The 27364-nt window shown below is 42.5% G+C and overlaps 1 protein-coding gene and 4 non-coding genes across 5 annotated transcripts; all 5 read right to left on the reverse strand.

Annotated features, from left to right (window-relative positions):
- Positions 1-1438: 1438 nt before the first annotated feature.
- NOP58 (NOP58 ribonucleoprotein) lies at positions 1439-25246 on the reverse strand. The gene is made up of 15 exons (XM_027731568.2): positions 25144-25246; positions 22237-22313; positions 20486-20538; positions 18683-18807; positions 17975-18111; positions 16782-16846; positions 15393-15527; positions 14251-14396; positions 13170-13296; positions 12354-12517; positions 11526-11660; positions 10254-10315; positions 7621-7754; positions 2486-2607; positions 1439-1779 (listed from the first exon to the last, which is right to left on the reverse strand). The coding sequence occupies exons 1-15, from the start codon at positions 25186-25188 to the stop codon at positions 1723-1725; spliced, it is 1584 nt and encodes a 527-aa protein (XP_027587369.1). The 5' UTR covers positions 25189-25246; the 3' UTR covers positions 1439-1722.
- On the reverse strand, positions 12918-13003 carry LOC113993443. Its single transcript, XR_003542635.1, has one exon. It is a non-coding gene; the product is annotated as a small nucleolar RNA SNORD11 (small nucleolar RNA).
- Positions 14066-14149, reverse strand: LOC113993439. The gene has a single exon (XR_003542631.1). It is a non-coding gene; the product is annotated as a small nucleolar RNA SNORD11B (small nucleolar RNA).
- LOC113993442 lies at positions 16142-16231 on the reverse strand. Its single transcript, XR_003542634.1, has one exon. It is a non-coding gene; the product is annotated as a small nucleolar RNA SNORD70 (small nucleolar RNA).
- Positions 20132-20220, reverse strand: LOC113993441. Its single transcript, XR_003542633.1, has one exon. It is a non-coding gene; the product is annotated as a small nucleolar RNA SNORD70 (small nucleolar RNA).
- Positions 25247-27364: the final 2118 nt, after the last annotated feature.

Raw genomic sequence — 27364 nt, forward strand, 5'->3', positions numbered from 1 at the left:
CTGCCTTGTGAGATGTAAGCTGGCCTGCACTGGACATTGGCTTGCAATGACAAACCACTAAAATGTGCTACATAAGGAAATAGGTGAATCTGATTCCCTTGTTATCAAAGCAATATACAAAAGGAAGGAAAAAGTGGCCGTGCAAAAATAACTTCTCTCCATTTCAATCCTGATTAGACTTACTAAGCAACTGATGTTCATACAAATTTTCTGATTAGGGTAAATTATATAGGACAGTTTCTGAACAGCACATACATAATTTATCTGATACTTTTGAGGAAGCAACTACATTAACAGTTCAGAGGAAACTGAACTCTCACATCTGGTAAGGATTTCTGCTTGAAAATGCATTTACAACAAAAACCTGAAGGCACTAATAGCCAAGTCTCCCATCTCATTATGAATACTTTTTAATACCTTTGCTGCCCATTTAAACATTTCAGCTTAAATTCATCTTACTTGTCTAGTAAAAAGCAGATGAACTGGAATGGTCTCACTATTCCCAGGCAGTCTCAATTAGAGCAGTTAAACTCACTGCAACCTTCCTGAGGGAAAAAAAAAAAAGGCAGTTCATATTCTTGATACAGGTACTGCATTAATAAAATGTTACAAATCTTGCTAGGGATTTGGTATATCCACTTGCACTAAGAGGTCATAAGCCATGGGCAGTTCCATACCAAGAGCTGGTCAGTAATCTGTATTCCACAGAAAAGCACCAGTAACAGGCTGCAGTTATCAAAGGTTACCCAGATGAAGAAACTGATTTTTTTGTTTAGGTGATAGCCTACCACTACACCTAGAAAAAAAAAATCATGTTAATTAATAAACTGAGTGATAAGCACAGTTAAATAAAAATTGTTTCCTTTTCCACCATAAATAAGCTTCAAGAGCTTTAGAGTCTTGATCATATGATGCTACTTCAGTGCATCTGTATCCCCACAGAGAATGGCAGAACTGGCAAATGGTTGATTTCTGCTATTAATAAAACACTTGTCTTTTCTGCTTCTTTATCAGATAGCTTAAGAAGTAGTTTTGCTTTAGTTTTTTGGGATTTGTTTTTTTAAATCAAGTGAAGACAGTTGCCACGATCACCAAAGCAATTTGAAAGCCACCTGACGTTAGTTCAAAACATGAATTTCGTCAGTCAATGCAGCAAAACCAAAATGTCTGGAAGATGATTAAAAAAGGCTTTATCAGGGGAACAACAGTGCAGACTCAGTAACACACCTCAGCTGTTCCACATATCTTTGATATGCATAGATATTTGTAACCATTTTATGGAGAATTTAAAAATATTACCACCTTTGAATTCTTTAGAGAATAAACTGCAACAGAACATTTACACATTTAGAGTTTTTGCTGATCGTTCATTTAAAACAATAAATCTCAGTCCTGATAATGGCTAGAAAACCAGCAAACAAGTTTAAAGACAGAGGCATGAGATCTCCATAAAAACGGTTTTATTCCTTATCAGTGGAGATGGCTTGTGAAAAGCCTGCTGTAAGCTTTTAAACAAAAGAAACTGCAAAAAACCAGCAATCCTCCTAATGAGCAGAGACACCAGGGTATCCTGTTCCAGGGCAGAAGACAGCTATCAAATCCATCTCCTTGCCCTCTTGCAACACAAGGAAGTTAGTTTTCAGCAAGAGGGTAAACAAATTTTGTTGGGAAATGCTACTCCAAAGCAGCTGTCCAAGGGCCAATGTTTTCCCCTGTTCCGGATCAGTCTTCATCCTCCTCTTTCACTTTCTTCTTTTTCTTCTTCTTTTTCTCTGCATTCTGCAAACAAACAAGTGTTGTCATGAACAGCATAATGCAAAAGCAAAGCAACACAGGTAGCCAAGGCAACAGAGCTCACACCCGAAGCATCCCCTCAGCTGCCAGCTCAGGAAAGCACAACCCAAGAGATGTCCCTTCCTCAATCACTAAATGCACTGGCTGTTCACAGCCCGGGGGGGGGCAGTGGGCAAGGGAAGCTGTGTGCTGGCAGCTCAGCACTGTGGTCAGGCAGTGCAGCTGCGATACACAAAGGGGAGAAAATTAAACCCCACGTTAAGAACAGGATTTCAGAACTGAGCAAAAAGTTTGGCCTGGTCCCATCTGCTCTACTGTTGCTGCAAGGCATCAAATGATGTTTCATCAAATCAGCAGGTACAGCCTCTGTTCCCTACAAGTCCTAAACTCTAGACTGATGACTGTGGATCGGCAACAAGGGACACTCTTCTCACTAGAAAAGATGCAAAAAGAGAGAAGACTAGAGGAAAAGGAGGGGAAACACAAAGGCATTACAGTCACAAACTTCCTAGACAGTATTCTGTAATGCAAATCTTCTTGGACATTACAGTGATGGATATCACAGAATAGAGTTACAAGAGCAAGACCCTCTTTGCATACCATACAGGAATTCCCCCCCCGCCCCGTCACTCCACACTCTGTATGTTTTGGAGAAAACACCTTCCCAAAAAGGAATGCAATTCAGCCTCACCTCAACTGTGGGGCTGGTGGGGAGTTCCTCATTCAGTACCTCCTCTTCTTCAGCTTGCTTTTCCTTATTCTTTTTCTTTTTCTTCTTTTTGACAGGTTCATCATCTTCTACAGCTGTGCCTTCTGTACCACAGAAAGGACAAAAATGAAAAGCAGGTTGTGAGTTATTAAGAGTGCAAAAGGAAAAGCGATGAGATGTGAGAAGATGCAATGACGACAGTAAGAATGCAAAATACTGAATACCACACTGCCCCTTCTTTAAATCTCTCTACATCTATTTACCATCTGCTTTGCCCTACCTGCATGACTACTCTCTGCTATAATCAAAATGTACAACTGCCTAATTCACAAGTGACAGTGTTCAGACAGCACTCTGCACATCTGGTACAAACACCGCTTCTACGTGCTGCTCCCAAAGTTTAAAACAAGCTTTCATGTTTTCATTTGTTTGCCAAATCATCTTCAAGCACTCCATCTGAAAAGAGACTGTCCACAGTTTGGCAAATATTTTCAGCAGCAGCAGAGGAGCAGCAAAAGGACTCTAAACTCCACATGAGAAATGTGTTCAGTCATCAGCAGCTTGTTCACAACTGATTTCCCAACCTTGATGTTGGAAATGTGCTAAGAAGCAGACCAGTTTTCTTCAGTGTTTAGACTGGCAAACACAAAGATGTCTTAATGCTGAGCTAACATAAAGCATTTAATGCAGAAACTTTCCTGCCCTGGAAGACAGGAATTATTTATATAAGCTGAGAGGAATGTCAACCCAGGAAAAGATTTACTAATGACCTTACAGTTACTTTTTAGAACTATTCATCAACAGCTGCCCTATCTAATCACAATGGTAATGGAACTATGATTTACCACTCATTTTCTAGAATACATACCACAGTCTTAGCAATCTCTAGGTAAAGAAACCAAGCAGGAATCTTACCAAGCTGACAGCCTATGCAGCAGCCAGGCTGTTACTGGAGCATACCCAAGTCAAGTTTATTTGCACAGCTGAGTCAGTGCTGGATACCAAGTTTCTCCATACATAGTACTCATGACTAAGTTCATGACGTAGCAACCACTGTCTTTCAGTAGCTACAAAAATGATGCTGAAATCAGTGGTGTTTGTGGTATGGACAGTTGCTACTGGGAGTGTGACTCTAGACATAATTTTCTCACCATATGCCCCCCAAAGGAATCAGTTTCATTTTGAAGAACTCACCACTCACAAAAAGAACTGTACAATTACAAAAAATTGTCAAACTACACAACCTCATAACATCTTGACTATACTTAGTCACAAGTTTAGTTCCTCAAGAAGTCAAAAATACACTTCAAACTTTGCCTCTAACATTAGCTTCAGACAAAGAAAAATTGGCCTCAGGGTAAAAAAATTCTAGACGTGTCTACATGAGAATACAGCCAGCTAACATGTACAGTTTGCTGACATTAAAAAACATACCAGAAGCAAAACAGTAAAGAATTCCAGATAAAAGAATTCCAGTAAATATAATTTTAAGTGGATTCTGCCATACACATAATTCACAGTGAACAGTGTGTGAGCCTAAGGCATTCAAAATGTGTAAAGCTAAATATCCTCACCTCTCTCTATATAAGACAGGGAAATACAAAGTAGCTAAAAAGCATAAATTACACTAAAGCCCAGTACAACGGGAGCATACACATGGTATTTTGCTATGCAACACGTTTTCACTCAGCTGGATTGGCAAGCTATGCATTTTCAAGCAAAATGTTGGGTGGTAACCTTGAAAAAATAACTTCTTGCTATTACCCTACGTGGCATCGAGTCTGACACGAGGCAGTGAACCTGTCACAATTTACAGCTGCAGATGATGCACGGGGCACTCACAGACACTGTCACTCTCACAGCCAGCAGCAGACCCCTCCCTGAAGATTTCAGATGCTGCTTTCCAGGAAAGCTTATCACAAGATTTCACATATTTGTACCTAGGCAGAATGAGGACAAAGGCTCCAGGGGTGCTGGCCTTTTCCCTCGAGGTGCAGTACTTCTAAGTCACTCAAGGCCAGCGGGGTTTCTTTGTGGTACACAGCAGTTGACAAGGAAACCAACAGCTCTTGCCATCAGGCACTGAGGCACAGAAAGCAGCACCCAGAAGAGCAGTTTGATTGATGGCCCTGTGAGTGCTGGAGATCAGCAGTAGCAGTTCCACTCACCCATTTTTCACCATTTTTTCTAGGCTTTTATACACCAGCCTGATGTGCCCTCTCTCCTCTACATGATGCACCACTTCACAGAGTTAAGTCACAATGCCTATCAATAAAGACATCCTGTCACGATGTTGCTGTCATTTAAGGCTTTGTATCTTGCAGGGTTCACTCCATTAATTTAAGATATTTCTCTTTCCAAGCGAGACCTTCCCAAATGATTGACTGCTACTACATCTTGATGCTAAACGCAAGCGGAAGGCTTCCCTGCGGGCACTGGCTAGCTCTGTTGGTGGTATGCATTCTGTCTAGCCACATCCAACTTCAGACTCTAGTCACAAAAATACCTGCCCTATTTCCCTTCCCCCAGCACTAAGACAGGTTTTAACAGATAAATCCTTCAGCGAATTGTAACTTGTTTCAGGCACTAAAAAAGAAGAAATCGCTTGGTTTCTTTCTAGGTATAAAAGGTGAAAGTGGTTTGAAGTCATAGCTCACCCCCAGCCCCCCTGCCAGTTCCCACCCAAAGTACTGCCAGCCATGCACCCCAAAGAGGGAGAGATAAAACATCTCACCTTGCAGTAACATTTTCATTTTGGGGTAGCATAATGCAAAATATTGGCCCCCTTTAGAACAGATATTAAAAGAAATAGTTTGACAAATCAATCAGTGGCATCATCCCAGATTCTTCCTGTCCTTTATGTTCTTCTTGTAATACAAACTGGATAAAAATGTATCTGGCTGAAAAATGCCTTTCTTTCCAGAACTACTTTTCCACCACCCCCATTTATCCTGCAGCTGCACAAACAGCATGGGGAAGGAAGGGGCAGAGGTTTCTTTCACAATGCACTGTCTGGATGCATAATCTCTGACCAGGCAAAAGCTTAACAGAGCGCTGCATCAAAAGAGAATGGAGCCAAGAACAGCAGACATTAAAGGCTCATGCGTACTCAAGTGGGCATGCAACATAAATCTTAATGCTGGGACCTCCTCTGCACTCTTCTGTGCATTATCAGACTTGCTGAACTACTCTAACTCCTGGGACCACCACCAGCAACCCCCCTCTAGCACACTGTGCAGCCACAGAAATTATACTGGGAAATAGCAAGGCCATGGTCTGCCTAGCAGGTGTCAGGGAAATCCATGTACTTTGCTGGGTGCTCGAATACAAGACTTTGCAAACACAGGGGCAGTGCTATTTTATAGGGTCCAAGAGGACAGGTTGAAGGGATTAGTTCTGCATACAGGTGATACAAGATAAATAAGCTCTCTGAAAACACTTATTCCATAGTCTGAACCAAGTGGCATAGTTAGTACTAACGTCCAGGTATCCAAATAAAATGACCCAGTTGATAGGAAGAACTGGGAAAAAGCAGGAGCTATGAACCACACATTTGAAGAATGTCTCATTTTTTCCGGAAGCAAAGCAACACATCTGAATCCAGTACTTCAGGTTTTAGGAAATTTAAAAAACAACCAAACAACACAGATTTCAGTAGCCCACAAGTATTCTGGACACTATCTCCAGCTCAAGGATATCTGCTAAGCTCCACCCAACCCCTACACCAGGAAATACCAATGCTCAGTACAGCAAATGAAGCATACACAAACAAGTTTGTGTATAAAAGCACAAACCACTGAATAATATAATTATGAACAGAAATATCCTCCTCAAACTGCAAGAGACCAGGCTGGAAATCAATGTAATATTTCACCTGTGAGGAGCTCATGCCTGTGAGATGTCAACACTTGCTTTGATAACGCAAAGGAAGCCCAAGGGAACAATTCTGGCTATAGCAAAGGAAGTTAGTTCAAAAGATAATCAAAAGCAGCAACTGTGAGAACATCCACATTCTCAAAAAAAAATGGGCAAAGTTCAAGCCTCCAAAGTACTCATGTGTCCTTGTGTCACGATAACAGAACAAGCCAGGCAACAGATCTCAGGTTTACAGTAAAGGATTCTCCCTCCAGTGTAACCTTAATTCTCGGCTAACTTTAGGTTCCTACAAGTTGCTCCATCCATGTAAACAGACACCATGGACCAACCAGCATCTGGGACGATCACACCTCAGCATCAGCTGAGCAAGAAGAGGTACTGAACCAGCACAACTACACTCTGGTCCTTAGAACACAGCAGCAGAGAAGGTAGAAAGGGAAGGCTCTGACAGCCCTCACCTGCTGCAGGCACAGATAGGTGACAAAACTTGTGAGTAGTTCATCCCCAGATCTGGCTCTTGATCTCACAGAAGTGATTTAAAGTCATCTTTTCCCCTTTTTTCCCCCCTCCCAAGTTACACACTGGGTACTCCACTATCACAGCAAGCACAGGTGCTGAAGTGCACACTGGAGAGAAGAGAATGTTTCTTAAAATGAACCTTAATACAAAACTACATTATTCTGAAGTCAGTTCAAAATCTTTCTTCACACAGAAACACAGCAGAAGGAAAGAATAATTGTGGCCACAGTTCAATTTTAGCTCCCCCGAAAATAACAATTGTTCATGTATTATGTAAATTCAGATCGAAATTTCTGAGTGTCATTTCACCTCAAATTCTGACCTGTTTTTATGTTGAAACATGCCAGAAAACATTTCTAGTCAGAATAAAACAGTATTCTTGAAAGAAAATTGGGCAAGTTTCTGGTTTTACAGAGAACAGCTTTCCTGTCTTCAAGATACTGAGGGTCACTAAATATGAACCTGCCGTGCAAGAAATTCTGCAAGAAGAATACAAATAGAGTGTCTTTCTTAGATGTTCTTATATGCTTACAACTGTTTAAAAGCAGATGTTTAAAGCAAATAAACTGCAGTCTGGTGTCAGTCCATAAAGGATCATTACTATTGTTAAATACAATGTCATACCCAAGGAGAATAACCAGGTATTGTGGCTGGCTGTAAATGTTAAGCCCACTGCATGATGGAAACAGCAATACGTCAGCAGCACAGATACAGCAACTAACCTTTCATCTCTGCTTTGAAGTTCTTTGCTTTCACTGGAACCTCAGTGTCTTGTTCTTCCACCTCCTGAATTTTGCGCTTCTTGGAAACGACAGGAAGCGTTGAGTCACCGGACGGGTCAAACACCTTCACTTCGCTGCAGTGAAGAGAACAAGTCAGTTTAAGTGGTAAGAAGAGCAGGCCCCCAGGTAAGATCCTGCACTTGAACGTAAGGTTTCCAACACAACCTCCCAAGAATATTTGCAAATAAATCTTACTCAGCTAAGAAAGCATCTACAGGTAGCGAGGCCCTTTCTCCAATACAGAGGTGGTTTATCACTAATCATGACCACAGAAGAGATACCCCACAAAGTACAACTGTCTGATCTGAACAGAAGTAACAGTTTGATTCTGGTTTATATCTGTTCAAGGCTCTATAGAGCACTTTAATTACCCATTAGATTGATCTCTCTTGCTGAAAGCCTTTTCAGCACAGCCTTATGGTCACAAGCACACAGCTCCACACCATTTGGTATATTATTATATTGTATTTGGCATATTATGCTATCACTGTACCCTCAGGAATGTATATGTACACAGAGTATTAAAAGTAGCTTTACTTTTGCCTTTTCTACCCTGCCTCTCCACTATTACATTGAGAGGGGACAACTCACAAGGCAGGGTAATACTATGGTTCACCCCTGTATCACTGACTTTTTGGGACATTCAAATATCTAATCCGTGTCTGAAACTTCCTCTTCTCAATTATTGCACACTCCTTTGTTCAGACCCTAACTCCTCTACAGGCTGTAGAGAACCAGCCACCCTGAAATCCAGTGCTCTTTAGTTGGAACTTGTAAGGGGCAATTGAATCATTAAATAGCAAGAATTCAGAACAGAATTCCTACTGAAAGGAGTTTTAAATCAGTAAGCCTAAAATATTTCCCCCCAGCCACATCCTGAGCACCTGAACTTTTCTAAAAGAGGAATCTGAAGTAGCTACCTTGCACACATTATAAAAGCAACCGAGGCTAGTGACTGGACTGGGAAGCATGTGGCAATGCCAGCAGACAGTACCATCATTTCATCCTCTAAGCATCAGAAATTATCCTTATGGGTATTAACACTGCATATTGCTTTACAGAAATTGATTACGTAGCCTTTTGCAAACAGTGGACTCTGCTTCAGTTAAACCCAAGCGAGAGCTCACTGGCTTCCTTGAGATTGTCAAAATATTCCTGCTACTTAAAAAAAAAAAAACACCAAACAAACCCAAAACCAAATGAAAACCACAAATATGACGAAGATAAGTAATGCACTCTTTTGCATCTTTTTTGGAAAGCATACTGAAGTGTTTCACTTGAACCTCATCTCTAAAAACTACCTCACATTTAACTTCTGATACATTACTTTGATTTAGCTAATTCATACAAAATCCATAGTTCCATACAGAACTAAGATCCTCACCAATCTCCTTAAAACACTAGTTTAGCCCTTCAAACATCCCCATACAATATTGCCATTCTTGTACTATAAGGGCAATTTGATAGGTACTGAGTTAGTTTCCCTTTTAGGCAGCCAGACTGTGCCAAACAGCCAGGAATTATCTTCAGATTCTCCCCCAAGCCTAGACATGTTTGCAAAGTATGTCTAACAGCAGAAACATGTCCTGGCAGGAATTCATGACTCCTCATTTCAAGAGGTCAAAAGCCAGCATCTATGTTGTCTCCTCAACACCCTCCTCCCTAAGCTACTGCTTCCTGACAGGCCCTGATGCTTCATTTCCTGACTGACACTGTCTTTGCAAAAGCTGCTCCAGTAATCACAGCCGTCACTACACTTGGAAATGCCTGGCATATGGAAATGAAAGTTACAGCCAGGCTCCAGAAAGATGTGTGGGGACTGCAGATGGGTGTAACAGTGCTATTTTTTCCTCACAGAACGAGCACTCAGCCCTGTTTTTGCTGAGCTCTCGCCCTCTCTACACCAAAAGCTCAGCAAAATAAGCAGGCCACGCTAAGCAAGAAGCCTGCAACCAAATTAAGCGATAAACCCAGATGTCACAGCTCAGACTAATAATACCCTGTTCAAATCCTCAGATGTTCAGCTGTCCCAGTTGCAATTTACAGTGTCACTTTGGGCACCAGAAACTGTTCTAATAGTGTCCAGAGTACATACAGACCTCATCTATTGCTTAAGACACGTACAAGACTAAAACAAGGAGGTGAAGCTTTGCTCAAAACGAGTGGTGCCTGGTTTTTTTATTTTCTAAGAATAAGATGATAAGCAGGTCTCTAGGACAGCTTCCATGTGAAAGAAATTAATTCAAACTGTAATTTTCAAATTTATTTCATTCAGACTTGTATTAAGTAAAGCTGCTATATATTAACACCCAGCTTTCTGAGCTGATGCTGATAGCACCTAAAAGTATTTGTTATCTGATGATGTCAGTAATTTACTATTAGAAAATCTGGGAAAACAGAAATCCTTACTAGCAACAGAACTTATCATCAGTGTTTAAAAGCACAGAAAATGTTTTCTAGATCTTAAGTCAACTCAGCCTACAAACAAAAAGCTTTTCAGAAATAAAAACATGGAGGGTTTTTGTTTTTTTATACTCAGTCAAGTAGAAAGCCTGAAAGGAAAAACTATTCACCTCTTGTTTTGATACTTGTCTGTCTTGGCCAAGGCTTTTCCAGTGCCACTTATTCTTCTTATCTACAAGAAAAATTTCAATACGAAAACCAAATTACTCATAATGAAAACAATTCACAACTCAAGTTTTACAGCTCTTGAAAGGAATTAAAAATAGAAAAACAGACATATATTATGGGTCAGGTTCTTGTGTACCTGCACAAGTCTTACACCCGGGTGTAGTGACAGGGAGTGTAACTGAGGTGAGAAAGGCCTTTCTAATGCTGCCCTTCAGAAGTGCAATTCAAGTAAAGGCTATCTAGTACTGGATCAGACATACCACAAACACATCACATCATGCCTCCAAATTCCCCAAATCTGCTCTAATTTGTACACACTTTTTTTCCTTGGCAAGAGTATGCCAGGGCATGTATCACCCTATGGCTGGCATAAGGCCAACCTTAAAACCACAATAAAGGTCCCAAACTGGATTTGAATTAAATATGTACTTGTCAAGTGGTCAGTTTGTATTTTGGTGTTAACATGTCTCCTTGCCTTTGATCCAATAAGAAGTATCGCCTCCCATGAAACACTTGAGAAGGGGCAGGTTTTTCTGGATTTTTCTTTTCTGATCTAGTGATGCCAGTACTACAGCACTAGTATCAAATCTTCTAGCTTGGAAGGCTGTACCTAGTCATCATTCACAAGATCACATACAGCAGGCATGTCACCTAAAAGAGGAAAGTGACCTTATGTTCTCCCAGCATGCTGTGCCAAGGGCAACATGGAACAGCAGGTGTGGAGAGGCAGGATATGCATTAGGTGGTGGGAGAGCAATGCAGCAGTTTGCAGAATAACATCTTGCTTTAGGTACAGAGAAAGCTTTTTAAGACTAAGCATCACCAGTGTTCAGATTCTGAGGAACTACAGTGGAAAACATAAGGCATGGACAAAACCCAAATACTCCTTTCTAAGGTAAAGAGAAAGCAGCTATGAAGTAATAAGCATATCTTTGCAATTCATAGAGATGCAGTGAATGTAAAGGTATGATCTTACTCATTCAGTATCAAGATTTTTCAGGATAATGTAAAGGAAAACAGCCATGTAAACAAGAAAAGCTGACAAAAATGCCAGCAGCCAGCTTACACACCCAACTGCTCCAGCCAAAGCTGGGAGAAGCTACAGAGTAAGAGTGACACACTACTGAGTGACAGGAAAAGAGTCAAAAGCAGTGCATCAGAAATTCATACCCTCAACAAGAATGTCAGCTTCATGCAGCCTCTGCTAGACTTACCCCTCTCTCTTCCAAAAGCCTCAGTCTCGTCTCTACTTTTAGTCTGTTCTCAGCTCCCATTTCAGCACTGGTGTTCTCTCCAAGGGCATCATAACGAATAGTCAAGGCAGTCTTGGCTGCCAGCATTCGAGAAATCTGGAAAAGCCAGAAATAATATTAAGTGCTAAGACTTAGCATAAGGCAATGATTCACTCTGATCTGAAAACCATACCCACATACAAAAGAACAAAGTAACCATTTACTAGCAGTGTTTAATCCAAAAAATAATTAGTGCATCATTCTTTCACCACTGAAATACTGTTAATGTAACACCTTATTTCCTTGATAAATGGACGGAAACGTCTGAGACAGCAAGTTAGTTCCACATATCCTACTCTATCCCAACCTTTAGATCAGGTTAGTTTGAGGTGTAATTTCCAAATGGACAGCTTTCTCCACAATTCAAACACATATTCATCCACCCACATAATAAAAGCCTAAGCTCCTCAAGGTGAAGCAGAAAATTACTTGCTTCAGCACAAGAGACCCATTTTCAAGCAAGACTAAAGCCTATCAGTAGAAGAAAGTAGCAACATACCCCTTGAGAAAGCCAGTGTTACATCATAACTCAGCAGGAATGCATCTGTTATTGCTCAGATGTCTCAAATGGACAATCCCATTCAGTTTTTGAACAGGAATGAGTAACATTCAAAGATTTGTAGACAGTGGTATTTTACATGTTAACACAAAGCAATACAGTAAAACAAGCCACGGAAAGAGCCTCACTGTGAAGCTCAAGATACTCATGCTCTGGAAAAAGCTGAGCTGGTAAGCAATTCTGCAACTTACCTTGCCTTTATTTTTGGCATTGGTTTGTCCCACTAGGGAAGCATGATAGATAAGGCCAAATTTAGGTGTGTCCCTTTTAGTCTTCAGTGCTCTGAAGAGTGCCTTCTCAGCACCCAGTAACTGAACTGTTGAAGCCGGATGTTTCGCCAAATTCAAGAGGGAACCTAGGAGGAGGTGACACAGCAATAGTAATTTGTCAGAGGAGCAGCTAGGCTGGATTCCTGCTTTTGAACAGTGTAAGAAGCTCAGAGCCATCTATTTCCGAGACCTGCTTCACATTCGTTTCCTGAAGGACAGGTAAACCGCTTCAGCCTTTCATGCTTCAACTAACTCTCCTGGTTTGATTTCAGCATGAGGAAAGAAGACTGACTCAATAAAACATATTCCACTGGAATAATGCCTACTCCTGACAGTCTGGCAGCAAGAACATGTCATTACAGAACTGCAGCAGAGGTAACTGAAATAAGGCTGCTACCTTGAGCCAGTCTGACTACAGAAGTGTAATGTCGGTTTGTCAGCATTTTACCTCAGAAGTGACTAAACTATCAGCAGGAGGCTCAGTAAGTGTCTCAGAAGAGGTAGTGACTTAAGTTGCCCTCATATTCTGAAAAGAATTCAGGCCAACTGAGAACTTTGTCATCACAGACAACTACCAAGCTCATGCTGGTATTCTCAGATTGCTGAAGTGCTGCCTTTGCCCCCTTTACCATGAGATGTTCATCAGGGCCTTACATAATGCTTTTAGCTGACCAGCCCTGAGGAGAAAGCCTCTGATGAGGTCACCTAAGAGTTATTTACATTGATCACTGAACCCACCTGCATGAGCAATGAGCCTTGCTCCGACCAGTTCTCCCACCATGACAGTGAGATTAGGAGCAATGGCCATCATTCTGTTCTTCAGGTAGTCATACAGCTGTGTCCGATACTCAGAGATTTCAATCACCTGCCACAGACAGAGTGTGGTTACAGGAGTCAGTATCAGATGACCAAAAAATATCAAGAGATAAATATACTGAAATGAGGAAGTGCTGAGAATTCCAATGAAGGAGACTAACAAATTGCAAAATGCAAACAGCCAAGAGCCAGAGTTACAGGAAGCTTTATATAGGGCATATTCCCAGAGTAGAGCTCCATCCTCCAAATATATTGGATCTGTGTTGCTTATTCCCCTATGTGACTCACTTTCTCAGCAAAGCTCCCAATAAAAGAGCCGATAGCATGCCAAAGACAGCGAAGCAGAACAAAAATACTTAGTAAGGGCATTTTCTGTAGGACAAAACCCTGGAACATTCAGTTTTCACATAAATCTTTGCCACTATTCTCTTGAAATGGGATAAATGCTCTTTACTTGTTCCATACAAATACACACAATTAGAACGCACACAAAAAAGCAGCCTGGTCTAGACCAAGAACAGGAACTCCTAATCCTGCCACTCCCTGGCAAACTCACAAAGGGATCCAACTGGCACAACTAAAGTCACAGGGTGTTCACATACAATCCAGATGAGAGCAGAATAGGGCTCCTAATTCTTCTGGGGCCTCAGTGCTCCACTTTTAACCCATGGTTTATCACCTAGCTTCCAAAGTGACAGATTAGAAAGAGACTATACAATGCCATTATTTTAAAGACTCGAAAGCACAATGATAGCAAAATTCCTCCCTAAAGTAACACTGCCACTTTCAGAAGGCTTTGTGCAGTTATCAGCAGTTTGAGATGGCTCAGATGAGGTAGTGACTGTGCACCCTCACGTCTGAACATCGGGAAAGCAACAATATAGGAATCATCACTGCCATCCCAAGTGTGTCAGCACTGCCTTCGGAAAACCTCTCCTTGGTAGAAGAGGCTCTGCAATGGCTACAGTGGAGTTCCTACTGCTATCCATCTGTGTGTACATACCTGATCACAGAGATGGATTATGTTGTTTATGTCTTCTTCTGATACTTCTGTCCCCATGGAAATCTCAGCAGCAGCCTTCACATCCTCCTCAATCTCCTCTGGTAGGATGTCAGAAACATCAGAGGAAGCAAAATTGCTTCTGTCTCCTGTAGGGGACAGATGAAAGCTTGTTTGTGCTGGGGGCAAGGTGAACTAGTAAAAACAAAAAAGGCACAGAAACACATAAAAATAAAAGGCCAAAATAAAAACAGTGAGTCAAGTATGCCATCACTCTACTCCAAATTCCCAACATATTATGTCAGTGTTCTGACTTTACATTTATACTAGTTAGGAATGGTTGGAAATACTAAATTTCAAACTATTAAAAAAAAAAAAACAACGCCCATATTCTGTAACACTGCATACTTCACCTTTTCTATAGCTGGTTGCTGCAAAATTTTCAGTCACAGTATTAAAAACAAAGAATTCTAGGAAGCAAGCAGTCATTTACCAGTAACCACATCTACTTAATTCTTCCCACAACTGGGAAAAAAAGCTCCCTTCAAACTACAAGTCTCCCTCTGGACTGCAAACTTCATTATTAAAAAAAAAAATAAAAAAAAAAATAAATAACCCCCCCAAAACAACAAACCAACACCACAAAAAAAAACCAAACACCACAAGAAAGACAACAAAAAAAAAAATCATGAATACAAAGCTTCATCCAAGAGGTGAGGCAAGTGTCCAAAATATTATAGCAGTCATTCTTTTTGCTCTTGTGAATAAAAAAATCCAGCAGTTGCTGTCTCCAAGAACATCCAGAAACAGGTGACATTTCTCTTTACATCAGTTCTTTTGGTAGCTAATTTCCAAACTCGTCTGCTGAATAACTGGGATTTTAAGAAGACATGCAGGTGGCCCCTGAAGGACTGACTGGTGATGTGGTATTAACTTTCTCTTAAACTTCCAAAGCTTGCAGCAACACACAGATGCAAACACACACTGCTTTTCTACTGGCCCTGTTTACACTGCTGCTGAAGGCAGGACTGCACAGTGTCATGACTAACTGGATGAGAGAGTGAGTTGGTCTGCAAGTCAGTGCCACTGGTGCACTGCATACTGCCATGCAACAAACTCCAGGCTCACGATTCCTTACTACTCACCAACTTTCCGCACACATTTACAATAGGTTAGGTTATCTGTGATGATTTTGCCCAGTTCAGGGAAGTGCCAACCATACCATTCCCTACAGCGCATGATGTAGTTATTCAGTTCCTTGTCCAAGTCATCAAGAAGTGCTAAGAGAAAGAAGAATGGACTACTTTTATCTAAAAAGGTAATCTAAAAATGGAAAACTCTCAAATCAACAAATTTAAATAGTGTAAAGGGAGATTAACTGAGGTATTTTATCCTATAAAGACTAGAATAAAACTGCAGTACACTAGAAGTCTTCACTTTTCAGAGAAATGCATAATCCCAGGCACAATATTATAGAACTGTCAGCATTCCCACAAGTGTGGCCTGAAAATTTCATCATTGGAATTGTCTTGGACGGATTCCTTTAACAGCTGCAAAGAACATTCTCCTGGAAGGGGAACAGCAACCAACTCTTCCCCCCAGTCACCCAACATGCTACACACAAGGTTGATGTAAAATGTAGCCATCCGATTAACTTTAAGGAAAAAATGTTTTAATGGTTACAAACTGATTTTTTTATTCAATTACTTGATTTAAAAGATTGTATTAAGCCCTTTAGTTTTCTTTAATATACTCAATACAAAACCAACAGGCTCACCATTTACCAGATATGACTAAAAATCAGATTTAGAATTTAAGAGCGTAGCATGCACAGTATATATTGCTAGAGAGCCCTGGGGCTAAAATATTTCCTGCTAATGCAATACCAACATTCCCATCTGTTGTCTCAGTGGTAGTGACGAAGGAACTGAATCAAATCATTAATTTCAGTTTAACTATATGTTTCATCATTGACAACAGTCTGGGAATAATATTCCAAACAGGATTCCTCACCACTGCTTCACAGCAAGCGTGCCAATTATGATGTGGATGTCTTCAAGGAAAAACGAGGAATGGGCTTTCCTAGCTGTGTTAACAATTTCAGTCTGTGAAATGCAGCATTACACACTGCAGCATGTTTTACATGCCTAACACAAGAGTCTACTTCTACAATACCCTCTACGCAAGGTACCACCAAAATAACGGGTCACAAAATGCCTTCCCGTGGGGCCCATTCTCCCAGCACCACTCAGAAGGGAAGCATGTTGGGAAGGGAAGCCCTTAGAGGACTGTCTGTATTTCAGCTGATTTCTATGCTAAGAGAAAGTGGCAGTTTACTGTATCATCCTGCAAATGTTCCTGCTTGTGGAAAACCCTATTAAGAAAACACACCTTATGCCTTGCTGAACGTCAGTGCCCAATTTACCAAGACAAACTCAGAGGAAATGGACAGCAATACTTTTCTGTAACCAATGTAAAGAAGTCAGCTATCCTAAGCCAAATCCATTAATAATTTAAGCTCTAAATATACTTACAAATTGCCTGGATAATCATGGTATCTACTTTGTCTGGGCTGAATTTCAACTTGTATCGGGAAAGGCTGAGGAGACAGAAATACAGTTTCATCAGCATCCTGAGCTCCTGCAGAGTATGCCCCACCTGGTCCTATTTTACATGAATACATTCATTCAACACAGTTCAGTTTTATGCCACTGACTGCTCTCGGCTGTGGCCAGAAGCCACACTGACACAAGTTTCACAACAGCTCTGACATGTGTACACACACATACCCTGCGACCAGGGTGAAAGGGAAAGTTAAGGCTATTTGTACCACATGCAGCAGACTGAACATGAGTGCTGTGGCAGGAAATTGGCTGCTGGTTTCTTTCTGCGTGGTTCCCCACAAAAAGTATTTGTCAACAGCACTTCGAGTTCTGCAGCAGCTGAAGGCAATCCACAAAACTGCACCTACCCAGCAGCCAATATCAGCAATGCTAATGTGAAGCAACAAGACACTTCCTAGAACAGATTCTCACTGTCTGACAAAGCCCATTACCATCTGGCTTTAATGTATGTTTACAAAGACACTTGATATCAATGAAGATTTGCATCTCTGAAGTCCTCCTTCAATATTAATGCCCATTTTCTAAACAAACACACATCTATTTTCAAGAAATTAGCTACAGCAAAGCATTTCTCTAACTTGGCAATGGCTCATACAGGACAAACTCATATCAGAACATGAATTAAAAAGTTACTCACGAATGGATGTTTGATCTCATGTTGATCCTTAACTACTACTCCACTAAACCTAAAAGGCAGTGATAGCAAGGTGGAAAGACAACTCTGCCTTTAACATTTTTACATAATTATCTATTATATGGGTATTTATTCTGGCATAAATCAGCAAATCATGATCTTCACCTTGTCTCCTAGTGGCAATGGAGTTTTAAATTACCCACTTCACTCCTACAGAGACATTCCAAACGAAATCCTGAAGTACATTAAATGCAAAGGAAAGCTTTCAACTTCAGGTGCAGATGAAGCCTTTCCCTAAAGGGTGGGTGCAAACTGGAAAGCCCTTCCTTTATAAAACAAGATTTCCGATACGAATGTGCCTTGATGAGACCATGCCACGTACTCAGAGACACTTCAAGCAGCACAGCATAGCCAAGGACACAGGAGTGGGGCAGACATGGGATGATACAGAGCTGTTCTAGGAACTCACCTGTGTGCCAGACCCAGACACATGGCTGCCATCTCTCGAGAAGGGAGGCCTGTTATAAGCCCTTCAATCTGGGAGCGAATTCCTCTCATCAACTCTGTAACCATTGGGCTGTGTATACAACTCAAATTCAGCTTGTCCTGCAGGTTGGAAAGCAATGACCCAAAGTCAGGCAACACATGACATTCCTCTAAAGCCCTTCTTCCAGCAGCCTTATATCATTTATGACTGGTTTTCCCACTGCCATCCCATGATCACACAACAGTTTCATTGCCTTTGACGCTAAACGTAGTGACACCACCAGTTCCACACATTGAAACAATTCCATTATGAAGAGATTTATAACATGTATCTGCTATGTAGAAGATTCAACTTAAGAGTCAAGATTTTGCAGTTTACTAGAAACAGTTCAGCCACAGACAGAAAATTCAGAGGTAGAGGGTTGGGGGCTTTGGGTAATTTTCAGAGAACAAAACTAAATAATTAGTTCAAAGTCCTTGGTATTATTCACTTTACCACTTAAACCCTGTGTACTCAAGACAACACTTCCCTGTATGCATGCAGTATAAACATTAGGATTAGATATTGTCCATGCTGCAAGCAAAGCACTGGCAGCACAATCCATTACTAGGAACTGCAAAATCTCTGGAATCTGACAATAATATTTCAGCAGCACGAGGCAAAAGGAAGAACAGCAAAATCAGCTATCACCTTTATGACACCTCCAAGTTTGGCATCTGCTACGGCCAACTGCTCATGGGCATCTTTTGCCACAATCTTCTTGAGAATTTTCTTCAAGTTCTTGCTGAGTTTGCCTTCTACAAGAGCTGTGGATGCTGTATAAAACAAAAAGACCAAAGATACAGTTTCTTTCCCCTCCTAAAACCTGTCAAAATAGTACTCCTAGCTTTGTACATTTATTTTAACTGCCCACAGTAGCTCTAGTCTGAGCTGCAATGCTACTTTGCCATGCAATAGCTAAAATCAAAATAGAAGAAAATTATATACTTGTTCCTTTGGAGGCCTAAATCAAAAACTTTTCTCTCAGTTGCCTCTCTCCATATGGTTTCAGTTCTATTTTTGCCAATTTTTTTTTAAAGATCTCTACAAACAGTATGCCATATGCTTTAGATGCATGTTTAACATTTCCAAAGGCAGGGTTATATGGGAACATTTTGTGTATCATTTAATTAACCAACCATTTTCCAGGTCCCTTAGGCAGCAACCATGATATCCTAAATTGATAATGGCTTATTTGCATCCTCTGGTGATGATAATGTAATATCTAAAGCCCAAGAAGGAATGATGCCAAACACACTGACTGGGCAGTCAGGCACAGACCCTTTTAATATAGCATGCAGACAGAAGAATTTCAAAAGGACATTCTTCATTCTCAAATATGAATAGATTTGTAAAAGCTTTACAATCCCACACAATATATTTTAAGCAGGCACTTATACAATCTGTCTGACGGTCAGCTCTGTGCTCCACTGAACTTCTGTGACTGATGCAACATCTTCATCACACTAAATAGAGCAGAGGCCAATGATTTTTGGTTTCCAGAACCTTAATGACATGTAAGAGTAAAATCTAACTGCTTTGCTGAGTTTCCTCTCAACCTTTCTAAAATGGAGATAATTTTCCACCTTTTCTTTTGCTTTTTTAAAATCAGCCTAACTATTCATGATCTGAATCCAAACCTATGCAAAAGCAACATAATCCAAAAAATATGCCATGGAGAGGAGCTTTAATTTCAGTTTTTTTACTTGCACCTCATGTACAATGGCAGCATCTCAGTTTTTGTTTCCTTAGCTTCCTTTATAGGTTAGCCCTACCATATCAGAATATAAAGAACCATTCTTTAGTTGTAAATGCAACCTGGAACATCCATCTATTGCTGTCATACAGCATATTCAGCAGTAATTGTCACACTATGTCTGAATTATTACCCAGAACTTCTATCACTTTTGTTCAAACTAGTCCACAGCATCAAGTCTTTAAGTGTAAAATCTGTAAAAATTACTGAACGTAAGGCTTTCCATTTTGTTTAAACTCCTGAACTCAGGTACAAGACAGGCTTTTTTTAGGCTGAAAAACACAGGTATCATAATATGTGTGCACAAAACATGGGTGACTGCACTAATGAACGTTCTCCGATACCCATCTGTTGTCTCAGTGGTAGTGACGAAATGTTGACTCAAATCAGTTGTACTCAGCTTCAACAAGAATCCATCATTGACAACAGGCTACAGGTATCAGGCAAAACTTACATGATGCCCACTTATGAGCTGCTTGGGAAATACACACAGTAGGAAAAATCTAGACTTTATTACATCTCAACTGCACTAGAGACCAAAGGGGTGATCTCATAAGCCATCAAAAACAGTTTACTTTGAAAAACCTGTAATTTAAAAACTAAGCAAAGAAACACAGCAGGAACAGAGGTAAGTAATGAGTGAACTAATGCATGACAGGGATTTGGGTTTTTTGTAAGAATGGGGTTAACTCACTTACCAGCAAGTGCTTCTGTGGTGTCCTGAAATTTTTCAAAGTGCTTCAGCTTTACTCTACAGAAGAAAAATAAAAGTGTGTAAACAAATGTACATAAAAGAGATGCTAGAACAATTTTACCTTTTTTTCCGCCTTCACTCTTCTAGTTCCCCTCTTTTCCCTAAGGCTGCAAGAGAGCAGAGATTGATACCCAGATCATCAAAAAGTGAGAGCACTAAACCTCCCAATTAAGTTTGGGTTTGGTGTGACTTTTCAGCTGGGTCCCACAATACTTACATAAAGAAAAAAGGAACTTTGGTATTTCTTGGACCAACATCACCAGAAAACCTAAGCCCCTTTTTTGTTTGTAGTTCATATTTAAAGACAGACATCATCCATTTAAATTTCAACACTGCACCCTGATTGACTGATGATAGCATCTTCCCACTCATGTTCAAAAGGAAACCTTCTGCCTCTGTGGAATGCAGAGCCTGCACAGCTCAGATTTAACACGCTTTCCAACCAAATGCATCTTCAAAGATCAAAGATTTTAAACTGAACTGATTCATCACCCATGAATCCTCAAGTCCTCCCTTGTAATTAGATGTTAGAATACAAGTTCTGAGCTGAGCTTAAAACAAACAACAAAAAATTCTTTCATGCTCTAACTGCTGACCAGAGCCAAAACCCATATGGACAGTGTTTAACCACACTGTGTCAGATCCTCAGGCGCAGCTTCCCTCTGCCCTTCACAGAATCTGTGGTGTTGATATATAGAGTTACAGTTAGGAAGCTATCTCAATCCACTAAATTCCTTGTCAGGGACAGGCATTTGACTAATCCAGCTCCGGTTAACCAATGCTGTTTGCAAATCAAGTATCTGCAAAGGAAGAAGGTCACAGATAAAGCTGAATGCTTGAGTTAAGCATTTGCAGATCCCAACAGAAGCTTCAGGCTTACATTGATGCCTTTTCAGAAAGGCAAGACAGGAATTACTTTGATCAGAGTAGAAATCCATTAAGAGCCACATCCTGTAGAGCAAGTGGCCAAGATGATGTTTCCAAGACAAGATTAACAGCACTACAAGCAGGCAAATGTGGGGTATTCCAGCCTCTCCTCTAAGTACTATTGCAGAGCCGGATAAATACAAATCACAAGGCATAGCTTGTTCAGATGCATCTGTTATAATCAAAGAAATCTTCCAATAAAAACACACCAGACAGACTTGGAAGGAATCCACCACTGTCCCCCACTTTGGGGCAATTTGCTAGGAAGGCCAGCTTGATCAGTGGACACTGCTCCCTGTGCAGCTACGCAGTGGTGCCAACACTCACTCACTGATGGCACAGGCAACAACACTAACTCTCATTTCACAGTGATTTACATAGTTTCATCTGGATTAAACTTTTGTTTTTCAAAAATCATTTCTTGTGAGCACAAAACATGTCATTTCACACAGTTTCAGCACTACAAGCTGGGATGTTCTTGTCAAGGCTTCCAGATTGCCTTAAAATATTGTTCAATATTTTGCTTCAGTGACACATAGTAATGACTTCTGCTGCTTAATTACACTGCAAGGAAAAACGGTATTTCTTTCACTTTGATACTCCATTTTAAGTTTCTCAGCGTATCTAACTTCACATTATCATTTTTCACAGCTTTCGCAATACTGAAAAAACCAAAATCAATACTTCTTTCTGAAGCAGATGTGCATAACTACAGGTAGTCATGTTCTTCCAAAAGCCACACTGCCATCCCCACATAAAGTTGCTTACATTTTGTTTGCTTTTTCAGGAGTTTCAAATTCTTTCCACAGACTGTCAACTTCTTGGAGCTTTTTCTCATTCAGAACCTGCAGGGAAAAAAAACCAACACACAACTATATTTAGATCACCTTTGAACAATCTTCAGCCTTCATTCAGCAGAGAAGACCTGAAACAGATTTACAGTGTATCCAATCCCTCTGCAGCGCTTAACACTGATCCAGTCACCAAACTCAATCTCAGTGATCTACAGCTTCATCAATCTCTCTCAGCAGCTTTACCCTACCAACAGACAGACAATAGTAGAGTGTGTTTACTTTCATCTGAATTAAAGAATTTCCTCAATAATGGCTGGGTCTTCCTGAACCTGCAAAATCGTCTTCTTGTTTATCAAAACTGGGCTTGCTCCACCTCCTCTACCAGACTCTTTCACAACCCAGTGACCCAAAACCAAACCTGCCACCACTTTGGAAAAATAAAACATGTCTGGGACCCCTAACAGGAAGGACTCATCCCCCTAGTTATTTTCATTAACGTGAGTTAGCCCAAAGAAAGAGAACATCCCTATAAAGAAGAGTTGTCACCACAGCTTGGTAATCAACTGGGCAGGCAGCAATGGCTTAATCCCATCTCTGAACACAGGAGATCCTCCTCAGCTTTTAAACAGCACAAGATTTACAATTACAGCCCTAGAGCCTATATACATTTCACAAAATGTGGAGTGCACTGCAAATTCCTAGAAAACTGCTCAGGGGATCAGTCAAGATCTTTACACCTACTATGAAATCTTGTAGCTTTGTCCCCACAAGTGTAACACAACTGCAATTTAACTCAGTGCAGAAATCATTCCTGGTATTATGAATTTTGCTCCCTTACAGATTTTTAAACCCTGGTTGAAGGAGTTTGTCTTTTTTTAAATTCAATTAGTAGCTGAGCAAATAAACATATTTTCCCCCATAACTCTGGGGCACAGAAAAACCTTGGAGCAACTCTTCCTTTCCTCAGCTTGCTGATACTTTCCTCCAGTTCATCTTTCCTACCCAAAGGCCTACAGAATTTGCAGCCTCTATAAAGAGACATGGGTGCATAGAGAAAAATAAAGAATAAAGCTGCTAAATTAAGACTGTCAGCAGAAAATAGAATAAGGATATTTTGTGTCATTCAAGATAGTAAGACTCCTTGGAGAAAGTCCTCCAAGATCTAGAACATGGCTATATCCCATTTGCCCTTAATATGTGCTCCTCTGATGGGAGAAACACCTACAAGGGAGTACCTGAGAGCTACACACAGCTTGCAGAAGACAGTGATTCTTCATCACCAAGGCACAAAGGCAGAGCACAGTTATGCTGGCAACAAACATTTGCGGTCCTTGCTGAAAAGGGAAGAGGGTGACCGTGACCTGTCCCCAAAGTTCAGAAAAACAAATTCTCTCTAACCCTCAAGTAACTAAAAAACAGACAAAAAACCCACTCCAAACCCCCAGCAGTGACGAACTTCAGAAACTCTGGGAAGCTAAACTCTGCAGAGAACATTTTAATACAGAATGAACATACAAGTGTGAGAATGACACAAGCCTGCAGCTGAACAGCTGCCCTGCCTAGGGAAGGAAGGTGGTGTGACTGAGAGCCTTGCCCTACAGATGTGCACTGGGGCTGCGGCTTTGCTGTATCCGGCCTTGGCAGCTGCCAACAAGCAGGATCAGCATGGAAAACCAAAGCTTGCCTCAAGACATATACTGTAATAAAATACCACTTCTACTCGTTCCCAGTAGACAGCTTTCACCTCTCCCCCAGCCACTCTGTGCATCCATCCCAGCCAGATGCCCCCAGCTGCTCACACCTGCAGCACAGACCTCTTGGCACTTCTCTTTAAGTCCCTCCTCCTACCTTTCCTTTATGCCTACTCTGCCGTCAAAAATTGAAATACTGGTTATTTTCAGGCCCTCCTGGCTCCTGTGAAAGGTTAAAAGGCCTTGGCTCACTGCACAAGAAGTCTGAGCCTACTCAAGGACTAATTTTTTTATTTTTAGTAACTCTGAAGATGCAGGATACTACTCTGTGTGAACATCCAGTTGAGCAAAACCTTCAGGGAGACTGCTGCACGTGTGTCAGTTCCCCAGGTGTAAGTGCTGGGAGGGGGGCACAGACCAGAAGCTATCTGCGTTTAGAAGTATTTCTGGCTTCCTCATGAGGCTTATGTATTAAAATGCTCCTTGCTTGAGTTGCTGGTCTCCAACGAGGAGGAAAGTTTTCAGGGCAGATGAAGTAAACACAGTGCTCTATAGAGCACCACAAAGGGTGTAGTTCTGCCGCAGGCTAGGGCGAAAGAAACCACAGCTTTGCTCTCTTTGCGCCTGCACTTGTGTTCACACAAGCTAAACCCAGAAAAGGACTGAGCTGGCGGTGAAAAAGTACAAATGTGATGATCCAACTGTGGAGCCGCAGACCCGCCAGGGCACGCTGCCCGTCTCCAACGCGCCCCCTCCCGCATCCACGAGGTTCTGCTGGAACATGAGCCACGAGGGCACAGCCAGGGAGAGAGTGGTCAACACGCCCACCCCGGGGCGCCACCAGAGACGCTGAAAGGGGCACGGCCAGGGGGGCACACATCCCTCCCGCACCCACCCCGGCGGGGGCACACGGGCGCCGCGGGTGCGCTCGGCAGGGCCACCGAGGAGCCCCCCTTCCTCCCGCGCCCCCCGCCCGCAGACCCGCCCGTCGCGGGGGCTCCCTCTCCCTCCCTTCCTCCCTCCCTCCCCCGGCCCGTGTCTCCCCGTAATTCCCGGCGCAGGCCCGGCGCGCTGCCCTCCGCCCTCCTTCCCTCCCTCCCGCTTCTCCGCAGGACGGCGGGCGCTCCCCGCGCTTGGACGCGCCAGGCGGGCCGGTGGGGAGACGCCGCGTTCCCGCTCCCGGCGCTCACCTTGAAGATGGCGTATCCCGCCGCCGTCTCGAACAGCACGAGCATCGCGGCGGCCGCGCGGGAGCCCCCGGCCAAGCACGCGCGCGCCGCGGAGGGGAAGCGGAAGTGGCGGCGGAACGGGAAATGAGCGCGCGCGGGGAGGGGAAGAGGCGGGGCCACTTTCCGCTGGCGGGACACGTGGCGGGCGGCGAGACTGCGCATGCGCCGCCGCCGCCGCGCCCCGCCCGCAGCCCCCCCCCCTCCCAGCGCTGGTTGGAGCCCCCTGACGGACAGAGAGGCGAACTGCAGCCGCCCGGGGCCGTGCCCTGTGTCCCCCCGTGCCCTGTGGCCACAGCCGCGCACCAGCCGGCGCCTCCCCGGGGCGCCTCGATGCCGCTGTGCCAGCAAACAGTGCCCTGGGACTCGGGGGCCCGCTTCCCGAGTGGGTCCCGAAGCAGGTGTGAGCTGATAGCCCCGCGGTGCCCCCGAGCTGTGCTGGGGCGCCGCAGCCACACCGCCTGTGGTGTCGGGGTTCAGCCACTTCAGTCCAGGGCGCTCCCGGCCCCCCACACACAGCGGGGAGCGCCTCCCAATGCCCGCTCCGCTCCCGCTCCCAAGGCTTGGTCTGCAGATCCTCACGCAGATCCAGTTCATAAAAAAATTGTTGTGACTAAGCGCGACCACGTGCGCTTAAAAGCTTTGCATCTCCAACAGAGAAGTACCACATTATATGCATATAAAACACGCACTTTAAATGCTGCTTGTTTCCCCACGCTACTACGGCGTCCCCGGGATGGGGGCAGAGCCCGGGGGAAGCTGGAGCGGCCCTTTGTGCCCCCTCCCGGGCCCGTCTGTGCTCTGCGGTCCCTGACTGACCTACTTGTGCCCGGGCCCCGCTGAGGGACAGCAGCTGCGAGCTGGCGGGAGGCGGGCGGGAAGCGCCGCTCCTTGCCTGTAGAAATTCCCACTTACTGCACATGGAGGGTTATCTGTCCTGAAAACAAAGGCAGAGATTTTTCCTGCCCGCGGGAAAAGAGGCTCCGAGCAACGCCGGGGCTTGATTTATATCAGACATTCATTGCTGGATTTTATTCAACCACCCGTATGAGTCAGCACGCCTTTGTTTCCTCCGTGTGTAAGGAGTGTGCTGAAAAGCCAATAGTCAGAAATCTGGGGACTCACATAATTCTGAAGATTATTTTATTTTTTAAAGGAAAAACTTTGGTGCTTTACATAATGTAATCAATTTTTTAAAAATCCCCAAACCAGTAATAGTGCCAAAGAAATTAGGTTCAACTAGACAGAGAATTTCCAGGTTCCACTGAGTTTTAAAGTACTGTTTCTGGTGCTGCTGGCTCAGGGCAATACTACTATTATGTAAGAGTAAATGTTACGTAGCTGTCTGCCTCAGAACACTGCATTGATCCTGTTTGCTAGCACAGGCAAACAAGTTGGCATTATGAGATTGCAGATCATTCTTAGGTTAAAGTCTGATTTTATAAGAATCTGGTTTTGATGGACTGAAGAAGCTTTGCACAGACTATATGAGTGGGCCAATAGTTTTTAGAAAACCACTAATAGCTCCTGGCCCCTAAACTATATACACAGCTTTGGAGAAATTAGCAGCAATTTGAAGGAACAGAGGTGAACTTCATTGACTTCAGGTGATTGACATTATGTGCACATGGTGAAATAAGAGACATAATAAACACCTGAGAGTGGAGTGAGGTTATTAGGGCAAGTGGCCTTGATGGTTCATGCAAACGTGAGGCTGACTCTGGGGTTTTGTGGAAAGAAGCTTGTGTGAGCATATTTTGTATCTTTAAAACAGCACTTTTTTGGTTGTGTTTTCAGTTTAAGTATGTTCTGTGGTGAGTTTGGGCTGTTGAAGAAAAGTGTGAGTTTTGCTGATGTACATCCATAGTCCTCATGGGCTGAACAGAGACTAAATTTGCAGATCCTGTACAGATCTACGTTGTAGCCTGAAGAGGTAATGCATCCACAACTGAGTAAAAGGGAGTCAAGAGAGATGGTGTTAGTCAGTGTGTGTGCAGATAAGCGTATTTTAAATTATGCTTTTATGGCTGTCTATAGGGATAGATAACTGCACTCTGACTTATGTCAGTGTTAGCTTTTATTGTGGGATTATATGGAAAAATTGGGTTTGTGCCAGTGTCTGAGACTTTGGCCTTATCACTGTAAGGCTATTCTCCCTGTTTAAAGCTGCTTTAATTTATGAAAA

This window comes from Pipra filicauda, unplaced genomic scaffold (genome assembly GCF_003945595.2).
Source record: "Pipra filicauda isolate LSUMZ 115617 unplaced genomic scaffold, ASM394559v2 scaffold74_size2892960_pilon, whole genome shotgun sequence".
In the NCBI taxonomy this organism is placed as follows: Eukaryota; Metazoa; Chordata; class Aves; order Passeriformes; family Pipridae; genus Pipra; species Pipra filicauda.

Coding starts and splice junctions, on each gene's coding strand:
- NOP58 (XM_027731568.2), bottom strand. CDS start 25,188: ATGCTCGTGCTGTTCGAGACGGCGGCGGGATACGCCATCTTCAAG. Junction 18,112..18,682: donor AACTTGGAGGTGTCATAAAG/GTGATAGCTGAT, acceptor TCCAACCTGCAG/GACAAGCTGAATTTGAGTTG. Junction 14,397..15,392: donor TAAATGTGTGCGGAAAGTTG/GTGAGTAGTAAG, acceptor TGTCCCCTACAG/GAGACAGAAGCAATTTTGCT.